Source organism: Phalangium opilio, unplaced genomic scaffold (genome assembly GCF_054372755.1).
Source record: "Phalangium opilio isolate 3A_F unplaced genomic scaffold, DU_Popi_V2 ptg000246l_1, whole genome shotgun sequence".
In the NCBI taxonomy this organism is placed as follows: Eukaryota; Metazoa; Arthropoda; class Arachnida; order Opiliones; family Phalangiidae; genus Phalangium; species Phalangium opilio.
Genome location: NW_028324225.1, coordinates 82,273 through 106,602, shown reverse-complemented (window position 1 = coordinate 106,602; position 24,330 = coordinate 82,273). Strand labels below are relative to the sequence as shown.

General features: G+C 36.6%; 3 protein-coding genes and 1 long non-coding RNA gene across 4 annotated transcripts; 3 read left to right on the top strand and 1 right to left on the bottom strand.

Moving 5' to 3' along the window:
- Positions 1–456: 456 nt before the first annotated feature.
- Positions 457–1,785, bottom strand: LOC149611119 (zinc finger MYM-type protein 1-like). The gene is made up of 2 exons (XM_089858447.1): positions 1,584–1,785; positions 457–1,493 (listed from the first exon to the last, which is right to left on the bottom strand). The coding sequence occupies exons 1-2, from the start codon at positions 1,783–1,785 to the stop codon at positions 457–459; spliced, it is 1,239 nt and encodes a 412-aa protein (XP_089714573.1).
- Positions 1,786–9,011: 7,226 nt separating this feature from the next.
- LOC149611118 (uncharacterized) lies at positions 9,012–9,760 on the top strand. The gene is made up of 4 exons (XM_089858436.1): positions 9,012–9,069; positions 9,161–9,334; positions 9,441–9,558; positions 9,620–9,760. The coding sequence occupies exons 1-4, from the start codon at positions 9,043–9,045 to the stop codon at positions 9,739–9,741; spliced, it is 441 nt and encodes a 146-aa protein (XP_089714562.1). The 5' UTR covers positions 9,012–9,042; the 3' UTR covers positions 9,742–9,760.
- A 590-nt stretch (positions 9,761–10,350) lies between these two features.
- Positions 10,351–11,041, top strand: LOC149611117 (uncharacterized). The gene is made up of 2 exons (XR_016376425.1): positions 10,351–10,397; positions 10,467–11,041. It is a non-coding gene; the product is annotated as an uncharacterized LOC149611117 (long non-coding RNA).
- Positions 11,042–13,114: 2,073 nt separating this feature from the next.
- On the top strand, positions 13,115–15,569 carry LOC149611116 (uncharacterized). The gene has a single exon (XM_089858501.1). It carries the CDS (start codon positions 13,577–13,579, stop codon positions 14,327–14,329), a length of 753 nt encoding a protein of 250 aa, XP_089714627.1. The 5' UTR covers positions 13,115–13,576; the 3' UTR covers positions 14,330–15,569.
- The last annotated feature ends 8,761 nt before the right edge of the window (positions 15,570–24,330 follow it).

Sequence of the window (24,330 nt, the reverse complement as noted above, 5' to 3'; positions counted from 1 at the left end):
CTCCAACAGCAGGGAAAAACCAGCATCATCAATTCTCACGATTTAAAATGTTAGTAGTTTACTTTCAACCGTTACATTCATTTTCATAATGGCCAAGGCTTAGCACTTTACCAACAGTTTTCAGTTTCAGATTAGGAAAAACATTGCAGGCACTTTTTATAATTTCCTTTAAAAGATCAATATCACTTTCGGACATCGTGTTGAGATATTTATTCACGTATCGGCGATCATTTTTAATATTCAGTTGACGCAGTTTGGTGAACCTAACCGAAAATTGTATCCCTCATACAATTTTGTTAAACTGGTCGTCTGCTGTTCGAACTTCCAGGTGTCTCGATTTTGATTGGCTACCGCGATGACGTTAAACGCGTATGTAATAGAAAGGTCCCTCCCATCCCTGAATAACATGATAGAAAGGCTAATGATACACATATATATTCATGTTAATGAATAAATTCATGCTCGAACGCACCATCTAGTTGGGCAAAAAGCGCGTAAATTTCTTTCAGAGCTAGGGTGAAGATTTTCTTCATCAGCCAGAAGATTTTTTAATGCGAAAACTCTTTTAGCTGATGCTTTGACGAAAGTTATGAGATCTTTGGCAATACCTATAAAGTTTCGAACAGATGGGATTTTTTCGAGAGCATCTTGTACCACAAGATTCAAAATGTGCGCGCTACAATGTACATACAATGCCCTTTTTTCGACTTCCAAAACCCGGGCTCGAAGACCCGATAAATGACCACTGACGTTACTAGCGCCATCATAGCACTGGCCCCGACAGTTTGAAATATCGAGTCCACAACGTATCAAAACGTCATTTAGTATTGAAAATAGCGTTTCAGCAGATGTTGAAGGTGTGTCATAAAAGCCTACAAAGTATTCGTGAATATCAAATTTGTCATCCACAATTCGGAAACAGAAAGCGACTTGTTCCTTTACTGACAAATCAGTGGTTTCATCAACTACTAAACTAAAATAATTGGCCTCTTTGATAAGATCCACTATTTGTAGAATAATAGATTTCCCGAGTAATGACAATATTTCATTGACCACATCGTGCGATATCCACTTGGTTTTCCGTTCGAGCCAAACTTCAAGTTCTGGCACATCTTCAGAGCGTAACAGTAGCAGCTGGTAAAGGTTCGAGCTTTGGTCTGTATGTCCTCGTAGGGCCAGGCCCTGCTTCGCCAAATAAAGGATAGATGAAAAGATTTTCATTAAGGCTTGGCGAGATTGTTTCATTTCTTTAAGCTTTGTAGCTGATAGCGCAGACGAAATGTTGACATTAGAGGAAGAGGTTGTCTTTATAGCAGCTTGGTGAAAACTACTTTTTTCGTGACTGTTAAATCTTTCAATAGCTTTTTTCCAATTTGAAAACCCTTCTTCAACAAAGGCAGATAAAGTTCCCTTCTCCGAAGAAGACACAGTGCCCACAACGGTTTTATCTTTTACAGCAGTTTGACAAGTTTTGCAAAAAACCTTATCGATATCTTTGATGTAAAAAAGCCACGGAAAAGAATTATTCCATTGTTTTTGATATTTTCTTTTATAAGCATTGTTTGTTTTCCTTCAGGAAAAACTTGATTCGTTAGATTTGGTTGCTTTTGAACTCGATAAATCACTATAACTATCGTTTGGTTCCGATGGAATTGAATTTGTCGAACTTATTTCTTCAAGTTCAAAATTGGAAGTCAGTGGAACGGGTGGATTAGGAGTAGGTTCCACAGGATTAGGTTGAATAGGGGCCGTAGCTTCCTTCCATTTCTTCAAATATTTGTCCATATTGACTTGACCAGAGTCACCAGACTATAGTCGACATAGAAACAGACAGAAGCTTCTGTGAAACAGTTTAACAGTTACACTTTTATTATATTCTGGGGTGTGGTGTGGTTTAATAATACAGGTATGAGGTAATCAGATATTCAGATTTAACAAAATAATAACCATCATTAACTTACTTCATTGAACTTCAGTACATTTCATATTAAGCTTCGGGAATCGGGCCTTGGCATTTGGCAACGAAAAGCCGAAAGCAAGTGTCACGAGGTACAACAGCAGTTGGGGGCTCAGGCGCGGTACAAAACGAAAAAACTTCGCGCAGGGCCGCAGGCGACGAGTACGACGTAATAAGTCTCTATAAGAGTTAGAGTAGCGCCGAAGCGGTCCTAGCGGAGGAAAATTTCAGCTAAAAAAACGGCGGTTACACGATATAACTCGTTTCCTTCATTGCCTTTATCTAAACTGTGCTTTCCCCTCCGCTTCCTCCTTAAAAATTCCCCCCAATCCCCCCTCCATTCATTTTCATTTGTACCGACCAGTTTATCTCTCTCTCTCTCATCTCATGCAGCTCGCGGCTAGCGCTAGCCGCGCCCGCTAAGCGGACTTAGACATTTTTTCCTGGCCTTGTTGGCCCTTGAGTCCACAGCCCCTGACTCCCTGAGCCCCCATGCCCCATTAGGTCACCCATATTCCAAGGGGGGCTCTGCCCTCCCAGAATTTCCTCAGGGGGGGCCCGGGCCCCGGAGCCCCCCAGGATCGGCGCCGCTGGGAGAATGGCTTGTCAGGTTGTGCTGAAATAAACGTTCAATTTATATAAGTGCATTATGGGCAAAGTCTACCACAATAGGTATGAATAGAGATTGTAGCATTAAGGGGCAATGGTAAAGGCGCCCAGCCGTGAGCCTTAATTAATAAACTCCTAAACACTAGCCAATGAGCGCTCTCCCCATCTTGCGAAAAGCGGATCTCTTTTACTACCTGAAAAGAAAAGAAAAATAATTAGAAATTTAATTTAACGAAATTAAAACTACTAACCTTTGGTAACCTATTTCGACCGGAAATAGAAACAGAGCTGTACTAATTAATTAGTTAGCTAATTAAAATTATAATTGGCATTTTTTACTAAAGGAAAATGGTAATTGAATTTTATTTACTTTACTGCTAATTTGGAAGTAATTATAATTAATTAGTATGCATCGGAATGGTAATTATCAAATTAATTTAGTTTTGGATAATTAGTTAATTGGATTTCGATATGCTTGCGACGATTCTAGTTAGTTCGTCCAATACGTGTTCATTCTCGTCCTATAACGTGCCCATATGTATCTGGAGATAGAGGAATTTAAAGCCTTGTCTTTCACGTTTAGCTCGCTGTAGGGGACACATTTATTTTTCTTCTCTCCTATAACGCGATCAACGTCTCTCAATTAAAAAAAACACCGCCGCTGATAACTGTCTCGTATGGGTGATAGGCACGCATAAACAATTTATAAAATTAAAAAACTAGAGTTCTCTCATAGTAACGAAACTAGAGCTCCTCCTCTTTTATTTAACCGTGAAACTTTGTCCTCTCCTTGCCAACCAGGAGAGCCAATTCAGAGAAATCGAGACGAAATTATACACCCAATGTTATTTCTATGGTCCTAACCCGTCCCGCTCTGTTCTCATTTTACTGTGAAACAAACTTACCCTCCATGCCGTCCAAGGTGCGCAAAAGAGCCGCTTCGGAAAATTTGAAGACCGTCGAATTTTTATACCCAAAGTTAATTTTCCCTTAGGGTATCATACCCCATCTTATATCTCTGAGAAATTCATACCCATCCCGTTCTCCCATTTATATACTACTACTGACGTTTTGAAACAAGTTAGTTTCTGGAACTTAAAATTTTGGTTTAAGTACCCGCGTCAGTGAAATATGCTCATTTAGTTGCAAACAGGGCAAAAAACATATATTATCAATAATGTAGTTTTCGAATTCCCTTTTAATTCGTATCTACCGTTTTTTTAATTTTGACGATTAAATACCACTTTTTTCACTAAATTTTGTTTTGGAACTTTATTCTCTAAAAATCTAGCGTCACTACCCTTTTTTCATTAAAAAAATATAATTCTTATTTATTGGTCAAAACAATTGGTTTATAGCGAAATGTTTTGAAGCATTGGATTTTTACTAATTAAGTTGTAATAATTTTGCAAATTTAAAAAACCTATAATTTGATAGTTTTAGCTTTTTAATTAAAATTCATGAAGCAAGCAATTTAATTTTTAAAACTGAAATGGATTTAATGTATATAAAATTTATTATAAATTTACTAGGGCCACAAATTAATTATGTACGATAACTAAATTTATATCTATGAAAAGTAAAGTCCTGACTGACTGACAGACTGACTGATAACCAACGCCCAGCCAAAACCGCTTGCCTTAGAAGGCTGAAAATTTGTAGGAACGTTACACATAACTAGAAGGCGCGTACTAAGAATGATGTTTCCAATCCCTTGCCATCTTAATAAATCGCGCCCAATATGTAAAATCTTCTCTGTGCAATAAGTCCGCGCGTTTCAACTGATTTCGCAAATACTTAGTACTATGGTTTCCTATTACCTATGGACGGGCTGAATGGTCTTTTGGGTTGAATTTGTTGCCATCATTTTAAATGGCGGCCAGAAATTTAAAAACGCTTCTCTATGGAAAAATGTCAGCGTGAAAAGTAATAAAAAATGTCTAGACGGTTTGCTGGGCAACGCCGAGTGCTTTCGCTCCTAGGGTGGTACAGAAATATTAGATATCAATATAATCTACAAATTCTTTATATCATTTTGATGGAAGTTCTTATTACACGCGAGCGACGTTGGCAGTTTTAAGTATTTTTATATCAATTATCAAACAGTATAATTTTCAAGAAAAGAGAAATAAACACAGATTACCAGTCAACAGATGAACACATGTGAGATGTTTCTTTTATTTCGAAAGGAATACCAGTGGTTGCGACTAAAAGCAAATCAAAACCAGAACTTAACTATGCGCGAGTGAAATTCCATTACCCATAATTGTCTGATTGTCAATAATTTCGGTTCCGGACTCTTTATGAATAAAAATATGTATATCTTTGAAGTATGAATAATTTCACGTTGACAAAAATTTTCGAATAGTTAGAAAAGTCTACACAAATTATAATGAACCAATTTAGGAAAAATTTAAGTATTAATTTCTAATAATAATTTTTAAATAGTTTGCCCAGATTTAGCCCCCACTCCTCAATTTTAAACTCTAGCGACGCTACTGGCTGCACACCACCTATCCAAATTCCAAGTCTCCTCATATCACCCAGACAATGGTTTTACTCATCTGAAATTTCTGTTGGTTTCAAACAGTGTATTCTCGACTTTATAAAAAGTGCTTGCAAAAGAAATAGAAGTAAAAACCAAATTATGCATATCCCACCGAAATACAGCACAGCGAATAAGGTGTCGCCAATCGTTAATTATTCATTTTCCCCAGGCGATTCTTACCATTAATACATGGACAATCTACTCATATTCTCAACACTTGTAAGCCTCAAAGTGACTACAAAGAGTAATAGGTATGTCTTGGTAATACACCGAGCCTTAGTGCCAAACATATTAAGTTTTGTTTTGTGAAAATTATAAATAAAAGCGTAGTGATCTTCCATATAACTATGGTTCAACACATCATTGACAGACAATTCAAGTCGCAATATATTTTCATCCATGCTAAAGCCGTTCAATCAGCCCCCCTCCCCCCGCAACTGAAATGCCAAGCAGAACGCCAGCCCTCGACATGTTCACACTTCCCACTAAATTAACAAAACTTATGAATTCTGAACATTGTCTTTAATAATTATCATGAAAAAAGCTACTCAAAATATTTCCAAATTGCATTATCCTTCAAAAACGACGCCATAAATAAAATCTCACTAGGCAAATTCTATGATTCATCATTCTTTTATGTAAAATGTTTTATCACCCACTCCTTCTTAGTTTGATGTTAATTTAAATATTCTTTTTTTCCATTAGGAAAGCGCTCACGTTTTTTCATGGCGTCCAATATTACCCGAATTAATTAGGCTCAAATTTGCAGTTAAGCCTAGGCCAAGATGCAGAGGTATTTTGAAAAATTAATAACTTCCTGCTTTTTACATAAATATAACATGACTAACAACAATTTCTACTCGGAAAGCGCATTAAGGCCCTTTCAGAGAGGTTTTCACTTCTTCCCAAGTTCCATACAATGAATTTTTAAACTAAGGTTTCAGAGCTCATGAAATGCAACCTTTTTAATCGAGAGTCTCTCTAAAATGGGAAAATGGCGTCGCCTTATCGAGTCAGCAACGAAGGTGTGACGTCAATCACGTGAGTAGTAATCTTATCTCTCGTTATCAGTCTTGAAAGTACACGTAGAATTTTTCAAATGTTTTCTTGCCTATTCAAAATAGTGAAAAGATAATTTGGGCCTTGTTTAAAAAACCTCAGAAAATTTAGAGCTATGCCCAGAAGCGTTTAAAAAATAAAAAAAAAAAACAATTTTGAAAGTCACCCAACTTGAGTTATCATCCCGCGTCAAATCTGAAATTTTTACGGAGGCCGAAGTATGAGAAATTCTGAATGAAGAAAATATTTTCCATTAGATATAGACGATATACACATTTGTTTAATATCGTGTTAAAAGTACATCCGCTTTGTTTGCATAATCGTCTCGCGTTTAAAATCACCAATGAACTTAAAAAAAAATAACAAAAAACGCTCTAAATGACTAATAAGTACAACATCTTTATACCAGGTCAAACTAGAAGACTTATCGTTAGATGTTAACTCCTAAGCCTTGGTTATAACAGGAGTACAAAAATTGGTAATACTGTTTTCATTTTGTTTAGTACCTGTTGCTCTCTCTTGTCAAAATTGCTACGAGTATTACACATATTTTCCAAAAGACCCTACTAAAAATTTCGAAAAGCTCTTAAGTCAAACTTTAAGGGAAATGAATTCACACAGTATGGAATTATAAACGAAAAAACTCTTGTTGCTTTAAAAAAAGTCCAATTTAAAAGTAACGAAGATTGGTTTTGAAGTCAACCCTTCTTATCCATTCTTGGGGTGTTCCCCTGACGGTCTAGTCAACGATAATTTGGTCAAAATGAAGTGTCCAGTCATTGACACTTTTCACTCAGTTTGACCCAAAGAAGTTGAAGAACACACACTTTAATTTATGACAAGCTTATCAGAAACACCCTGTGTACTTCCACCCTTAACGTGCGCGTTCCTTGTTGCTCGAAAGTTCATTACAATTTTATAAATAATATACATTTAACTACAGCTACAATAATCATAATGCTTCCGCGTGAGTAACGATAAAAGCCTAACGCGAACGTTCTCTGTTGCGCAACAAGAAAAGGTTCATTTTATAGAGAATATAATGAAAGTATAGCCAAGGAATTAAAGCTCAACTTCAACAGGAATACACTTCAGTTAACGCGGAACGGATTTACTGTTTTGTTAAGAAAGAATAGTTTCCTTTATGGGTTCAAATTCGTTAAAAAAAGCGAAAGTATCATTGTCTTAAAAGGATTTGTCGAGTGCAGCACCGCGCTTTATCGCGAACACACTCAATCGTTTGTCCAAAAGTGGTACTTTAAATCTTTTTGAGAAAAGCCTTTTAACTTAATCGAACGATATTCAAATTCGGCGAGAAGAAGTGACAGAAGAATTCGTTTTTCGTTCAGGCATTAAGGATCAGAAATTTTGGCTGAGCTCTTAGTGGATTCAAGTAAAATATTTGATGATGGAAGGGTCTAAAACTATTCGTCTGTATTCCTTACACACGGTATGATGCATTTACCCGCTTTAAATGAGTTTTTGAGCGAAGTCTGATTGAATACTTAGCCTATCGCTTAATCGCGAAGTCGAGTAACTTATGGTTAATTCCAATTGCTTCGACATCACTCACCAATTTTCTCTATAACATCATAAAAAACGACGCAGTCGTTTTAAACAGATCACCTTAGAGCGGATCTCGGCTCGAGAACTCGTTTTGAAATGTTAATTTGATATCCGAAGACGAGCTGCTCTATTCTCAGTGTGGTAAACGTACTAAGCTATTAGGGAATTAAATCTGAATTTGCCCACTTCAAGGGACCGTCCATTGATTATTAAATTGACCCGCCATGCTATTTTTCGATCGTTTTTTTTTCGTCTTTCAGTTTTATCCCTTAATTTATCTGAGAGCTGATCGAAGCAAGATTAATAAACCCGTAATTGACGACTACGATGGAATTATTGCCGAAATCATGATAGCAATAAGAAGAAATCTGAAGTAAATATGTTCAGCGATATCCTTGATAAATATATAATGGTTTAATTTCATCTAACCTATCTTTAAGCTTAACAGACTACTTGGAACTCTTATTAGATCAGGAACACATAGATTTATTCCATTTAAAATCTTTAAAAGGCTTTGGATCCCATACTAATATATTGAAACGTTGTTAAATGGTCCGCTCCTCTTTCCTTTCGTTTTATGTAGGACAACCCTCGACCCTAATGTACTCGTTCAGAACACGCAAATAGAACTTGTTTACATTCTGACTAAGCGCTCATAGATCCCATTAGTCATGGCACAGCTCAAAGGCCCTAGCTAAGTGAATGTCAAAAGTGACGGTCGGTACCCCTCCTCCCATTTAATCCAAGCACAATGGCAAAGAAAATAACCTGTTTAAGATTTCAAGTAGAAGAAATGTATTCTTGATTAGCTAAATAAGATAATATATATCAAAAAACCAAAGGCGTTCCATACTTTGCGCTTTCGAATGGAAGGGGCAGCGTACCGTTTAACGTCGGTTGCCTTGCAAATTCAAAATATTAAGCTGTTATAAATTATTCCACATCGTGCGCGAGACCTTTCAAAACTCATAGGCAAAATATACAGCCAAAGCCTTAAAAATCGCTGATAATGGTAAATGATGCGCAATCCTTTATATTTTTAGCCTAACCTATCAGCAGGTGTACGGCTTTGTAAGTATCCCCTTCTTTGATTATATTTAATATGTGTAGTGATTGTATAAAGCCAGCAGATGAAGGGTCACAAACAAGAATTACCATCTTCACTCACACTAGTTTTACTCCACTTTTTGTTATGGGTTTAACAATACATAACGTATAGATACTCTTCCACTTCCTTTAATTCATTATGTACTGGTGAACAGAGACACAACACCTTTTCTAGGGCGTTTCTCTAAAGGGTTGAATGTCTGACTCTTATAATTTGAGATGGGTAAAACTTTAGAACAGCCACCAGCTTAACCCAAACACCCTCAAGTGAGTCTGGAAGTCAGAGAAATTATATCTTCCTTCCTTTATTTCAGGATTCACCAGGTAGTTTTGACTTGAAGACCTTCCCGAACGTTATTTCGTATAACCGTATGAAAAAATTAACATTTGCGACTGAAATCTATTACTCCAAAGTCACCATGTTCTCGCAGCTTTCTCAAACGCAACGTGATACTTTTCTTTCGAATATAATAAGGATACCTTTATGGGTAAGACAACAGAATACATAGACTAGTCCTAATTTTGTTTTTAATATTGAAAAATATACCAGCAATTCTCAATTCAACCTATCAGTAAACATTTTATTCTTTTTAGTTTCTCGGATTAGTTTTTCTCGCCATTTTTCTTCTTTCGGCGTTAACAAAGGCTTTCGAAAAGTCAAACAAACTTGGGTCTTACATGTGGATGTATTTGGCACCACTCTTTCAGCAAAGTGACAAAGCACCACCAATATATTTTAAACTTTTCTGTTGACACGTATAATTTAATTTAAGGTTTTGAGGTGAAAATTGTCCACCGGGTTTCGGCGCATTTGTTGAATATCTGGTACGCGACTTTGATAGTTCTAAACATTGTCGTGTTGGGCTATATAACAGCCGATGTCTTAGTGGGGTAGAAAATTGTAATGAATCATTTAAGCGACATCCTGAAAGTTAAAAACGTCAGATTCTTGCCGCATGGCTCCGATGCCATGCTAGACTTTTTTAGAGTGAGTAATTTTATGGCTCTTTATTGAAAAATTATACTTGTACAGAGTGACAGATAACACGTTTCTATGATGATTTATTGAAGAAAGTCTCGTCCTGTCCCTCGAATTCTCATTAGCCTAGCGAACGAACTGTTTGATGATATCTCCTATTCAATTAGGGAATACCTGGTAATGATGGAAAGAAAATTCGAAAAAGATATTATTTCCCGAAGAAAGGTGTCAATCGCTTTAAGAAAGTCGTGAATGGAGAATTGGTTTATATCGACTGGCACGAAGAAGTGGCTGGTCTCGAGAAGTTTTGTAGAGAAGAAATGAAAGGGGAAAACGACGGACGTCCCTTAATTTATCAGTCACCTTTTCCTTTGAAAACAGATTCCGTTGGGTTCATGATGTCACGAAATCATACAATTGACAAGGAGACTTTGGAACGAATTAGTCAAACGTAAGCCTGTAATAAAGTTATAACGCTCTATCTCTTACCACAGAAATAGCCCCCTTTCCGGGTCGAATAGCGTTATAAAATGTAAACGGGGAATGGAATTGTGCTCGAAAACCCGAGATAAGTAAATTTTTCAAATTATTGAGAGGGAGTAAATTGACTACCAGTAAATTAAGTTTATTCAATGGAATAGGGTGATGGAACATTAGTTTCTTAAAGGGGCTGTCCGACGCCCTCTAGTTTTTTACCCACCCGCCATGTTAAGCTCTACGAGGAAGATCGTCCTTTGTCCCACTGTCCGAACAGCATCTTAAGCATGTAAGTCTTAATTTAAAAAAAACTTTTAATATCTGGGCTTTCAGTCACTTGCTTACTCTCTTCTTATCGATACTTTTTAGGTCTTGGTTAAATCCAAGACGTTTTGATTAATATCTGTGACTTCAGTCTTAATTTTTATTAATTTTGTGTAGACACGTTGGTGATTTTATATTGATTATTTCAACGCTTATTTCTGCATGCCGTAGAATAGGGAGCTAACAGTTCTGACCCTGAAACGTCACACCCTTCTATCTCTTACTGGAGTTTCATCCCCCCTAATGGTTGGAAACAGTATTCTACGCGCAAAAATGCCGACCAGATAGGGGCTGCGTGACATCAGACTATCTCTTCTCCCTAGCCAGTTGTTAGCTCCGTATAGGAAGTAGTTCATCATTCAATAGAAAATTGTTGAGAGATCGGAGCTATGGGAACGTCACATCAATATTTTTAGTCTAAATTGTATGACCAAAGCTGACAAAGATTGTAGTATCACACTATAGAGAGCTTTCAGATCCGATAGTAGTACGTCACACCCTCCTAAGTCTTACCGCGGTTCTGGTAGCCACATTGGGTGGTCTCAGCTTCATCCCTGCTTTAAACCCACCAATATGGCAGCGTAAATTACGTCACGAGACTTGGCTCCTCCTCCAACTGAAAGCTCTCTATTTCAGGTGGACCAAGACCAGATGCTCTATTACAATTTTTGAGCCCCATTTCCAATGTCATTGTTTTAACAAGATCTTATTCAAATGGATAATTTCTTCTAACCTTGACAGGAAATGAAACATAGAATATCCCATCTTTTGTGGCGCTCTAACTTTAACCTAGTTTAAAGAACTAAGATACTATTTTTTGTCGAAAATGGCATTAAATTAGTAAACTAGCAATACTTAAGCACTATTTCGGGGTGAAAACAAATCCAATTTTGTAATATTTTGGGAAAGATGTCAATTTGATAATAATAAGAAATACAATAACAGGCACACATTCAGTCATTCAGTTTTAATGTTATTAGCTTCGCCCTTAAGTACAATTCTAATTGGATTCAGCCTTTGGGAAATTGAAGTTGGTGTTTAAATGATTTTCCAGAATGCTAGGAGGTCAGGCAATGGAAGTATGCTTTGATTTATTATTAAATATAGGAAATAACAGGATTAAATTATTATTTACTTGTAATCATGAAATTAATAATAATTTTATGCGCTGTAAACTATTTTACCTTTAATAAATAAAGTTAAATGACAGTTACGGTAATTTATTGATGACAAAATTTAGGGTTAATAATGTTATTTCATATAATAGTTAAAATACAAATAGGAATGTTTTTAAGTAATGGCTGTTAAAAATTACTTTCAAATCATTAAAGTACTAAATTGCATTAAGAATGTTTTTGTTTGACTATTTTCAACTTTTTAAACACTCATGATTATGATATTGGAAGGCGCAAAAGATTTATTTAAATAAACATTTGGTTTGATACTTGCCACGTTAAGCATGTAATTTTGGCTTAATTTCCCTAGTTGTTATTTAATTATGGTATTCATTATAAATTTATTCCAGTCAATAAATATATTGTTTTTTACGTTTAAAGGTAAAAGTTGCATATTTTAAAGTGTTTTTCCAAAGAAAATTGTTTTTGACACCAGAAAGGCTTTTGAGGATAATTAGCGATTGCGTCCTGCTGCCAAAAAATAGACCTTAACAGGGAAAAGCTAAGAGTAACTATAATTAATTTTAAATGAATCTAAAATGTAAGTTTCACAATGAATGCGTGAGAGGGATTAAAAAAATGTTCAAGGACAGTCATACGTGAAGGTTGGATTTATAAAGTGAGAGACTTCAACATTATCGTATGAATGCCTATAATAATTTTGTTAATCTCTCAAGTGAACAATTCAATGATGAAAAAATATTTACACACATTTAATCCTAGGATTGTCAAATTGAGACTATATAATTGCCAGAAAAATAGTAAGCATGTGTTTCAATATTATATTTTTTTAAGGTATAAAAAAGGGAAGGGGAGTTTGTTAAATTAGTCCTAATATACTTAAAGATGCTTTTTAAAATTGGTAGTGATTTGTTGGTGTAGAATCTGCAGTTTAGTTCAGAGAGTTAATGAGGTGCCTTGTATTTCATTAGTGACATCTCCAATCCAGTTGATTTTAGGTTTTTTTCTATATTTATTACTATTGAACTCAGATGGCGTTGGGAGTTAATGTCATTAATTGTAGTTTTTTTACTGGTTCCATCGCGCTTGATTTTGTTTTGTTGATGTAAAATCTGCAGTTCAGTTCAGAGAGTTAATGAGGTGCCTTGTGTTTGGTAGCGACATCTCCAATCCAGTTGATTTTAGTTTTTTTTTCTATATTTATTACTATTGAACTCAGAAGGCATTACTGCTTAACGTTTTTTACTCACAGTATTTTTTTTTAACTATACCCGCGATCGTGATTTATATCTGCGTTGGAAAATAAAAGGACAGTGAATTAACCTACTGCGGTGGTTAAACGTGGTGCGGCCGATTAATACCGGGACGAGTGTGCTTGATGACAGGGTCAATTGCTTTCTTATTCACCTTAACTGAAGTAATTGCCGTAGCAGTCAGTACCCGGAAACCCTACTTCCAATACATCCGGACCCGGTAGACAAGGCGTCGTACAGCAAACATTCCGAAAAGATAAGTCGATTAAAAAAATATTCAGATAGATAAAGTAGGGAAAAAAATAAAGCACAGATTGATAACGTAGGGAAAAGTAATAAGCCTTATATAAAAAACTATACTAGTGTCGCGTGAAAAAAACGTAAAAAAAACTATTTAATTATCTGTCGCCTAAAACTAAGGCCTACCGGAATCTGAAACCACCTTTTGCTCCAGCCGGTCGCTTAACCTCCCAAGACCCTCTGACCCTGGACACTCAGTCAAACTTCCATCTACGTAGTTAAATCCTTCTTTATCACGGCTAGCGCAATCCCACGACCATTATGACTAAGACTAGGGCGAACTCTAACACTAATTCGGGTGAAGAAACGGAACTCAGCTCTGCGGAACTGTTTAAAGAACTTAGAAAGATATCGAATAAATTAGATGGATTAAGCACTAATCTGCACGATACCAAAGCATCTGTAGTGGCAATTGAGAAAAGACAGCTAACCATGGAAAGATCAATTGCGGATATGCAGGACGCAATTAAAGACATGGGGTCTATACAGGATCGGATCTCTAACATAGAACAGAATGCTGTAGACGTAGAATCGCGAACTAAAAGCCGTTTTGGAGAAAATGAAAGGAAAATCGACAACTTAGAGGCTATGATAAAACGAAATAACCTTGCCATCAGGGGTATTCCGGACAGTGACATTGAAGATAGAGCTACACTAGTCAAAAAAATCCAAGACATATTTACTCAAAATCTCAATTTAAACATCCCCATAAACCAATCTCAAGTGTATCGCAAAGGCCCCTATCTCGCTGGTAAAAACAGAGTGGTCATTCTAAAAACGGAAACGTATGACATAAAAATGTCGATTCTTACTAGAAATACCATGCTTAAGGGCACAAGCATATTCCTAGAACACGATTATACTTCTAACCAAAACTTAGCTAGGTACAAGTTAAGACAATTTGCGAAAACCAAACTTCCAAGCCGATATAAATGGATCAATAGCACCTCGATTAATATAGATTTGGACACTTTTAAATACGACTTTGCCAATGATGTAGTTATAAAAACTTAACTTGGTTCTTGCTTTTTTTTGTTGTTGTTTTTTCTCCTTTTTTTTCTTTTCTTTTCTTTTTATAAATGTTTTTGATTTTCTAGTTTTGTATAAAAAGGTTCGGGTGTCAAAATTAACTCCAGATGATTAACATAATATTTAATAATATTCGTAGTGTGAAAGCCAATTTTGGTCACCTATTAAGTGAATGTCAGTCTCTAAAAAATGATATTGATATATTCGCCTTAACGGAAACCTGGTTCAAGGGCGAATACTCTGAATCGTATCCAAACTTAACTTTTACTGGACGGAATCGTACATATCAAGGGGGAGGTGGTGTTGGGTTTTATTTGAGGAAGGAGCTGAAATTCGAAGTAGTACTGGAAGCCTGTATCTTAAATGAAGTCTGCGAAGTGCACACAATTAGAGTAAATAATCTATACATAGCAGTTATATATAGAACGGGACATTTGTCAGACGAATTTTTTCTACTGCTTGAATCAGTAATCGAAAAAATGGGACCACCGCGAGGACGAAAAGTCATAGTTGGAGATTTTAATATAAATTTAAATGAAACCAGCACCACAACGCAGAGACTAATAGATCTGACAATCAGCTATGGCCTAAACCAATTGGTGACTGAACCAACAAGGGTAACGGCAACTAGCGCATCCCTAATCGATCACTGTTTTACTAATACTACCGCGCAAGTCAAGGTTATGAACAACATAGATGCATCTGATCATTTCCCAATTAATATCTCTTGTCACTGCCTCCAAGAAAGTAGACCTAAAATTAAAATTAGGAATTTCTCGCAACACAATATAACTAAATTTATTAATATCCTACAAAAAAAAGTTTGGAAACCCATGGTACATACCGTAGACGTAAACACTGAATTCAATGAATTCCATGATTTCTTTGTTGAGGCTTACGATACTACATTCCCTTACTATGAGGTGACAAAAAGTGATTCCAGTAAATGGATTACTAATGATATACTCAGTGCCATAAAAGTAAAAAGAAGGACCAAAAGAATATCGAAACGTAACCCTACTGAGGCCAATATAAGACAATACAAAGACCAAAGAAATCTTTGCAATAAGATGATTAGAGACGCAAGAATTAACTATTATAAAAAAGCATTGGAAGTCTGCCAGGCTGATCCGAAGAAGACATGGAAAACAATCAATGACCTGTTAGGGAAAGGCAAACTTAAAAAAGAAACATCGATTGAAAACACCCCAGACAACTTCAACAATTTTTTTAACCCACCTCAAACTGACCAAGGCCAATCTATGAACGCATACAAAAACACACCAGTTGTCGAAAACCTACCGAATACTATGGCCCTTTTCCAAGTAGAGGAATCGGAGATATTAAACATAGTTTCACTATTAAAAAGCGACTCTGCTGCAGGCTTTGACGATATCTCACCAAGAATACTAAAACTTGTAGCGCCATTGATAATAAAGCCTCTCACAAACCTAATAAATCTGTCTTTTGACAAAGGCCAATACCCGCAACGTCTTAAAAAATCAATTATTGTGCCCATACACAAATCCGGTAACAGGCATTCTCCCAATAATTACAGACCGATCTCAATCCTCTCAATCTTTGCCAAAGTCTTTGATAAATGCTTTAATAACAGGCTTGCAAAATTTGTAAATAAGTTCCAACTGATAACGAATAAGCAATTTGGATTTAGAGAGAACTCTAGAGTAGAAGTAGCTAACCTAAAGGTCTATAAAAAAATTGTGGATCAACTTGATAAAAACTCTTACGCTTTGGCAGTATTTTTGGATCTCAGAAAGGCCTTTGATACCGTTAACCATTCACTTCTACTGGGAAAATTATATTCCATGGGTGTGAGGGGCAAGAGTCATAACTGGCTAAATTCATACTTACAAGGGCGACAGAGTCAAACCAAACTTAATGGTAAAGTTTCCTCAGAAAATGTGGTGCTATGTGGAGTTCCTCAGGGATCAATTCTCTCTCCACTTTTGTTCAACCTATTCATCAATGATATAGTTGCGATCGATAAAGAGAACTTTTTAACCCTGTATGCGGATGACACGGTCAGTGTCAACGGGGGATCAGAACTGAATCATGTTATGGCTGATGCCAATAAGCTACTCGTCAAAATAGATACCTGGCTTAAAGTTAATCTTCTTGAGTTAAACACCGAAAAAACCGTGTACATGATATTCTCCAACATTAACAAGCCCCGCCACAACAATACCAGAATTCGACTAGGAGATAAGATACTACAGGAAGTTGTTTTATATAAATACCTCGGTATATGGTACGATCCACATCTAAAATTTAATACACATATAGATAACATAGTAAAGAAAATTGCATATGGAACATATTTGATCCATCAAAACAGAAAGATTCTCAACTACGAAATACGACTGCAGCTCTACTATGCGCTAATTTACTCTCACCTAACATTCTGCATTGCGATTTGGGGCAATACATCAAAATACAATTTGAATCGACTACTAATACTTCAAAAAAGATCTCTAAGAATAGTGGACAATAAACCATATTTGGCACCAACCGCCCCGATATTTAAATCCCTCCAGGTCCTTTCTATCTATCAAATATATGAATTTGCTTGTTTACTATTGATTTTTAAATCACTAAAATCTAACATATTTAACCCGTTTCTTTTACGCACACCTTCAGAGCACCATACACGACAATACCTACTATTGGAAATAGAATACGCGCGCACTTCTACAAAATTCAATTCTATCTTTTGTAAAATGACCAAGCAGTTCAATGACCTAAACCCTTCCCTAAATATAAGTATAGGTAAATTTAAAACTGTAGTGCGGCAGTATATTTTAAATCGTATAACATAAAATGGTAACATATGAGAACGGTTGAATTGGATTACCTTAATGTTTAATTCAATCTAACTCTAGAAATGTATCTATTCTAATGTTTAACTCTAATTTTATAACTCATTTAAACTAATATGTAACTAACTGTAGATTTTTTTTGTTTGTTATTATGCTAAAACCTAATTTTAAAATTTAATACACTAGTGTCCAACTCCCTTTGTTCTTATATTTAAGCTAAATATATTACACCTAAAATTATTAAAAATAAACATAACATTAATGAAAATATAATAAAAGGCATGATTAACAACTATGTATAAAATATGGAATACGGCTAAAAGTCATTTTTTGACTTGGCCTTGCATTGTAACGGGCAAGACCGTAGTGGACAAAAGTAAATAAATTATTATTATTATTATTAACGTCATTAATTGGCAGCAATTTTTACTGGTTCCCTCGACCTTGCTTTGTTTGGCAAACGTCCGTTAAACAATGTAATATACCATCATGGTATATTAGCTTTAAGGCGTTTTGATGAAAATTGAAATCCAACGTTAATCAGTTGGTATTTTAGAGTAACGAGTGAAGTACTTGAGGTTTAATCGAGTGGTGAAGGAGGGGGGATTTGGGGTATTTCACCACCCGCGGACACGGGGTAGTCAGTTCCTGTAGGGTACGCATGCTGACAAGTCCCTTACTCCCTCAAAACTTTGTCGCCCAGAAGCTTGGCTTACAGGAGTGCGCCCAACTCCCAACATAGTCAAGCACATAATTTTAGTAACAATCCATTGCTGTTCTAAATTTTAACAACGTTGAGGCAACTTTTTGCCCGGAAAAGGTTGTTTTGCGAATCTATAGCTGTTATGAACTTCTATTGTGTTGATAAACTTGTAGGCGCGGCTTGCCAAACCGTAACGTAATTATATAGGGAAACCAAAGAGTTGACATGTATTATTTGGCCTTGATACAGCTTGATGTTCTATAGACACTGACTCAAGCCAATAGAAAGATTATTTCTTTGAATATCTTTGCTGTTCTTAATCCAAAGACGCTTTCACTCTTTGAACACGCCAGTATAAAGTGTCTGTTATTTCGGTGAAGTTGAATATATTTCTTGATTTGTCTATCGAAGTCTTGTTGCGGGTTTTTTTCTAATGATGATGATCATCATATTTTTGAGCTGTGTAGGTTTAGTCTTTTATTATACTGGTAATAGCTATGATGAATTATTTTTCTGTTGAAGCTTAGCATGTAGTTGTACGAAATTAGTCTTTAAATTGTATGTTTCAAACTTGAAAATATACACTGCTTGTAGTATTTATTTCGGAATAATTTTGATCTTCGTTATATTAGTTACGTAAAGGGGCGGGGGTTGAAAGAAAACTTTACAATTTACTGGCAATTATATGTTCATTTAAATATAAGATTTTGAGGGTCTATTTTTAAAATTTTGTCACGCAACTCTTAACTTTAAGTTTGGAAACAGTGCTGCTAGAACATGGCAATTATTGTTTTGCGCGTGGGTTACCAAAGGGACAATGAAAATATTATTAATTTTTGGGGAAAAAAAAATATTCCAGAAGGCTTTGCAAATTGTACCCCTGTTGGATTTACGCAATGCAATCTGCCACGCAGACTACCCCAGCTGGTGAGAAACACAAAGAGACTATGCAAAACTTCCTGGAATATTAATTGGAAAAATGGTTTAGTTGTTTTAATTACAAGGGTAATGTCTATATATAATATTGGTAACCACAATTTGGGAAATAATTTTCACACTTTATAAAAACAAATTATACAACAATAGTAGGATATTAGTTATAGGACAAATTAATAAGTTCATATGGCTTTTTTTAAGCCTAACTAATAAATAGTTTAAAAATCAATTTTTGTAAGTGGCATCGGATTGGGACGGGTAAACATTATTGATAAGTTATAGAAAGAAAAGGTTATATTAATAGATAATATTTAAACATAAAATCTTTGCTAATCTTTGATATTGTAACAGGATAATATTAGATTAGATTAATTTAATTTAATGTTTTTGAATGGTTTTAAATTGTTAATGTAAAAAAGTTATGGGCGTCTTAATTTAAAAAAATAGCGCGCTTAAAAGAGAAAAAAATGGAAGATGCGAAACTGATATTTAGAAAACTCTTTGAATATATTAATTTTAATCAGTATTTATTTAAAATTTGGATACGAGTGTCTAAATCTCAGTTCAAAAAATCTGTTCAATGTTAACTAATAGGATGAGTTTGTCTCAATAGTTTCACCAGCTTATTAAAGAATTATATTTAATCACATAGCATTACCAACAGGGGTTACGTTTTTAGCGTGTTTTTTACATAAAACACAATTGGGGCAAGACTAATACAGAGTACTAAAAACCCTTCACTAGAAAATTCTAAAATTAATGCAAGAATCATCGCCTTTTTTTCGTAACAATAGCATGGCCCTACAATCCTCCCTCCTTTCCCTTTCACGGTTATTATAGTAGGCAACATCAAAATTACTCCAGAACCATCGTTAACCTTAAACTTGCTCTAGGATTAACAATCTTACCAGTCATAAATTACTTTAAAGGGAATATGAAACTATTAGTATATCTTTGACAGATATGATGCTCCTTTCTGGTATGAATATTGAAATTTTGGACTTTACTCGGGGTAATTTTGATATGGATTCTTCAAGCACGTTAGATTCTCTTTAATGCGTCTGGACTCTTTCCAAGAGCAGAACAGTGACGTCAGTCAAGTTACTGACGAATCTCTCCCTTTTTCTGATCACTGTATCACTGACCTCGTACCAGCCGTTGTCTTTTCTCACAAAGTTCACATAATGTCCCTCGGCCAACGATTCACCTTTATGAATAATCACCCCTTTAGTTTTAAAAAGCATCTTACTCATAGTGACATTTTGATTTTCAAAACTTGATATTTTGGTCGAAATCTTAATTGGTCGACCATCTTTGTAATCGCCACGGAGAAGACACAAAAATACGTACTTCCCGCTGGATATCAATACATCACGCTCTTGTATTTTTGGGTTGTTACAAAATACGCATGGCACCTCTGTTAATCTCATCCTTTTTTCTAGAGATTTCCAATCAATTTTATCTCGGTTTTCTAGTGGAAGATTGAAAATGTTGCTTTCAACAATATTCTCCGAATTTTGTTCAACTTGACAATTGGGGCATTTGGTAACGTTTCGCGACTTTGACCAAAAAAGATCTTTCAGAGCTTTAGAGTAATCGGCTTCCATTTCTTGACTTAGTGTCGTTAAAAGGACCATCAAAAATTCACTGGCGTCTTGTTGATCGTTTAGCGTAAAATGATTTCCGACAGCCATTCTCAGTTCCAACCCTTTACGACTGAAGCTTCCTTGAGAACTCTCGATGTCGTTTATCGTGTTATGGAGGCAACGTAAAACTGGTTTTTCAACGAATGATCCATTGTAAGATTTAACCAATTCTCTTAATTCCGGCACTAATAAGAGTAGTTGCAAAACGCTATTAGAATAGCACGTTACTTGGTCATCGTTAGCTAAACCCTTCAAGGGCAAACTATCCAAACTCTGTTGGGTTTTCCTTTTCTTCTTCGGTGTTTCTGCACATCTCTCTTCCTCGCCTTCTAAAAGGCTTTTAGATAGTGTAGGCGCACTTCTTTTCCTACCTCGACTTTCTTTCAACTCCGTTATTTCCAAAAGAGGCAGATCTGGCCTATATTTTTTGCGAAGCCTGTTATACTCCATAATGGCTCGTCCATCCACCTTAATTTTAGTCGGATCGAACTGTAATAGATGGAGTCCGGCTAAGGACGTCACTCTCGATAAAGCCACGTACGCCATGCCAGTTCCGAATAAATTCGGACCCAAATCCATAATGGCGCATTTTAAACTCATGCCTTGGCTTTTGTGTATCGTAATAGCGTACGCCAGGATGACGGGAAACTGGGAGCGTTTAACGTAAATGTTTGCCATGAGCAAAAATTTGACGCAAATTTTCTCAACTAAAAAGTCAGTGTTAGCGTCATCGTTATTCGGTTCGCGATCTACTCTGAGAAAAATACCAGTAACGTTTCCTTGTTCGTCCTTCTTGAATCCAGTTACGAAACCCATCGTACCATTTACAACGCCTTTTTCAAAACTGATATTCCTTCTGACCATTATTCGGCAGCCAACGCAAAGAACTAACTCGCTCTCCAAACCGCCTGTTTTGGACGGTTCGTTTTGTAGCCCTTGCAGTCTCCTGAGAATGTTTTTATTCATTTTTTTCCCATAGTCAGCGAGTCTATCCTGACAACGAATGACTTCAACTTTCTCGCCGTTTTTTCGCAGCATATCAAAGTTGAATTTTACGCACATGGCTAATTTAGGCATCAAACAAATTGGGTGAAACCCTTCATTGGACAGCTTAATGAAAAGGTCCATAGCCACCTCGATGTTTTGACCTCCCTCAACCAATCTAGTTCCTAAGGTTGCAACATCAGCTTCGGAAATATTTCCAATTCTAACTCTGCTTAGAATGTCGCCGTAACTTTGGTCGTTGGCTTGTCTAACATTTTGCGTTAGTTCATCGTATTTAAAAAACTTCCAAAGATCACTTCCTCCGATGCAATTGAATCTAAGTCTGGCTTCTTCGGAAGTGATTTTGATAAACGCGGGATTTCCTTGAACCGGTGGCAATTGGAAAAAGTCTCCCAAGACAAGAATAAATACAACTCCACCAAATGGTTGGTTCATTTCCCAAAATTCGTTCAGCCTCAAGTAAACGTGTGTCAGTAAAACCGATGAGACCATAGAAATTTCATCAATAATTAACAGTTTTAAATTACCCAAAGTTTCTTTCATAATGCTCATATTGTCAGAACTTAGGGAATGGTATTCGGCAATACGCCCATGATCTACCGGCAACATTAGTAATCTGTGTAATGTTACGCCATTAACATTCAACGCTGCCAAACCCGTTGGCGCGGCAATTGCCACGCTAGCAGGATTTTGAAAGCGTCGCCTTACGGCGTTGGCGAGAGTGTCGATAAGAAACGATTTGCCAGTGCCACCAGGTCCCGACACAAAAAGGCACTTGTTTCTACATTTTTCTCCCTCTTGGGAGAAGTGATCCATGATGTGATCATAAATTCGCCTTTGATCCGAGTTTAGTAACGCCACATTGTCAACATCAGTCTCGAAATTCATTTCCATGGCAGCTTCCACATCAGCCATCGCGTGTTCGGTTTCGATAACAATTTCCTTCCCTTGCAGCGCATTTTCATTGTCGTAACTTTCAGTCTCCGAGACTATGGTTTCTGGCTCTTTCGCCTTTTTAGAAGCCTTTCGTTTCTTTTCAACTTCTTTGGAAACCGAGAGTTTCTCGTGGTATTCTCTCATGTCTTTTAACACCGAAAGCGAGTTTTCGAAAGCATCGGCGTATGTTTCAAAATCGCCCAATAGCTCAGTTTCGTCACGCCACGGTTTGAAGAGGATCAGTAGAGCGTGACAATACTGTTCTTTCTCCTCTATCGGGTCGTGAATGAAGTGCTCTATTATGTACGGCTTAATTCTCTTTCTCATGAAACCCAGATTGTTTTTCAACTGGATTACATTCGCATTTTTCTCGACACCCTCGGAGCGCATCGCATAATCGTAAAACTGACCAAATTCCCGCAAACTTAGATTTTCCAAGCTGTCAGGACGATTCGGATATTTGTCGTCGACGAACCCTTTTTGGCAAGTGTCCGTGCTTTCGGGGTCAGTTTCCCTCAATCGCGCGAGTTCCTTGTAACCTTTCAAAATTCTCGATCGGTTTTCTTTCAAGTTAGTGTTTATAAATTTAGTGCTGTCAGACTTGTTGTAAAGGTCTTGGCCCAGCATCATATCGAGAGCTTCATAAATTCCTATTTGCTTGCACGTCAAAGATTTCAATCTATAGGCAAATAATTTTTTGGACAAACTTTCGTTGCCTAACTCGGCAAAAGTTTGGTCCATGTCAGCCCGGTCTCCCTTTGTCACGTAAGCCGTGACATAGTTTGCCACTATTTCCGATTTGTCGGCGACAAATTGCAAATCCATGTTGGCTTTGGAAGCCAAAAGTAGCGTGGGATTGTAATCATTGATTAAAACTTCGTGCTGTTTTCTCGGCAAGTCGTACAGTCGTTTCTGCACCTTTTTCATTTTACGGTGACGAGTAACTGATCTAACAGAATTCATAGTAGCAATGTTTGTTACGTTTCGAGGGAAACCGTAACGACACACTTTCAATCCTTTTTTAGAATTTTTCACCTTCTTATAACAACTGGAGGTGCATTTGTGAGTTTGGAATTTTTTTACCAGCCGGTGTAGTTCCGGACTTACCGATGCTCTTGGCATCGAACACGTGACGTGTTTTTGCACGTAATCCAAAATAGTCTCGGTCGAAGAAGTTCCAATCTTTGGAGCGTCCTTGGCCCACAAAAGCATATGGTAGTGAAGTAAACCCCGAGATTGGTATTCAACCCTCCAAAAATGATGTTCTATCATGCCAAGAACTGGATTTTGCTTACACAAGACAAAGTTGTTTAACAGCGACCGCACTTTGTTGTGAAAGTGCAAATTGACGCTAAGTGGGTCTAAATTCAACAATTCAGCCACCGTCATCGACTCTACTCCTGGAACGTCTGAATTCACTTTTCTCAAGTGATCGTGCAGTTCCATATCATCGTACTCGGCCGGATTAAAAGTTAGAAGCCAGGTGGGAGGACCAAATTCCCGAATCATCGCTAAAACGTATCTAAGAACTTTATACCAGTAGTCCTTCGTTCCTCGAATATGACCCAAGAAAGTAGCTAAATTACTCTCAAGTTCTTTATCGCCAGATTCAACTCGATTGAGCAAATTTTCAACCCCAATTGGCATGGGTTTTTTAACACGAAGAACGTAGTTCAAACTGCTAGAAATCGCTTTCATTTCGCATTCTTGATAAGAATGGAACAAATAGGCGTAATCTCGTCTAAAAATTGGACTTTTGTTCAAAAGACGGGATAAACGATACTCGGTTTCCGTTATTTTGCCAAATGGTCTATCATCGTGCTTGCCAAAGCGACCCCGAGGGAACAAATGAATGAAGCTCATGTATTCAAGATTTTTGTCCCAAGTGCTAACCGGCTCGGCTTCGACGCGCTTCATTTGGTA

What these genes read in the sequence shown, in the direction of transcription:
- LOC149611119 (XM_089858447.1), bottom strand. Translation starts at nt 1,785, where the DNA reads ATGGACAAATATTTGAAGAAATGGAAGGAAGCTACGGCCCCTATTCAA. An exon ending in AACCAAATCTAACGAATCAA is followed by an intron (nt 1,494 to 1,583) that starts GTTTTTCCTGAA and finishes TTTACATCAAAG; the next exon opens with ATATCGATAAGGTTTTTTGC.
- LOC149611118 (XM_089858436.1), top strand. Translation starts at nt 9,043, where the DNA reads ATGTCTGACTCTTATAATTTGAGATGG. An exon ending in ACTCTTATAATTTGAGATGG is followed by an intron (nt 9,070 to 9,160) that starts GTAAAACTTTAG and finishes CCTTTATTTCAG; the next exon opens with GATTCACCAGGTAGTTTTGA. An exon ending in GGCACCACTCTTTCAGCAAA is followed by an intron (nt 9,559 to 9,619) that starts GTGACAAAGCAC and finishes ATTTAATTTAAG; the next exon opens with GTTTTGAGGTGAAAATTGTC.
- LOC149611116 (XM_089858501.1), top strand. Translation starts at nt 13,577, where the DNA reads ATGACTAAGACTAGGGCGAACTCTAACACTAATTCGGGTGAAGAAACG.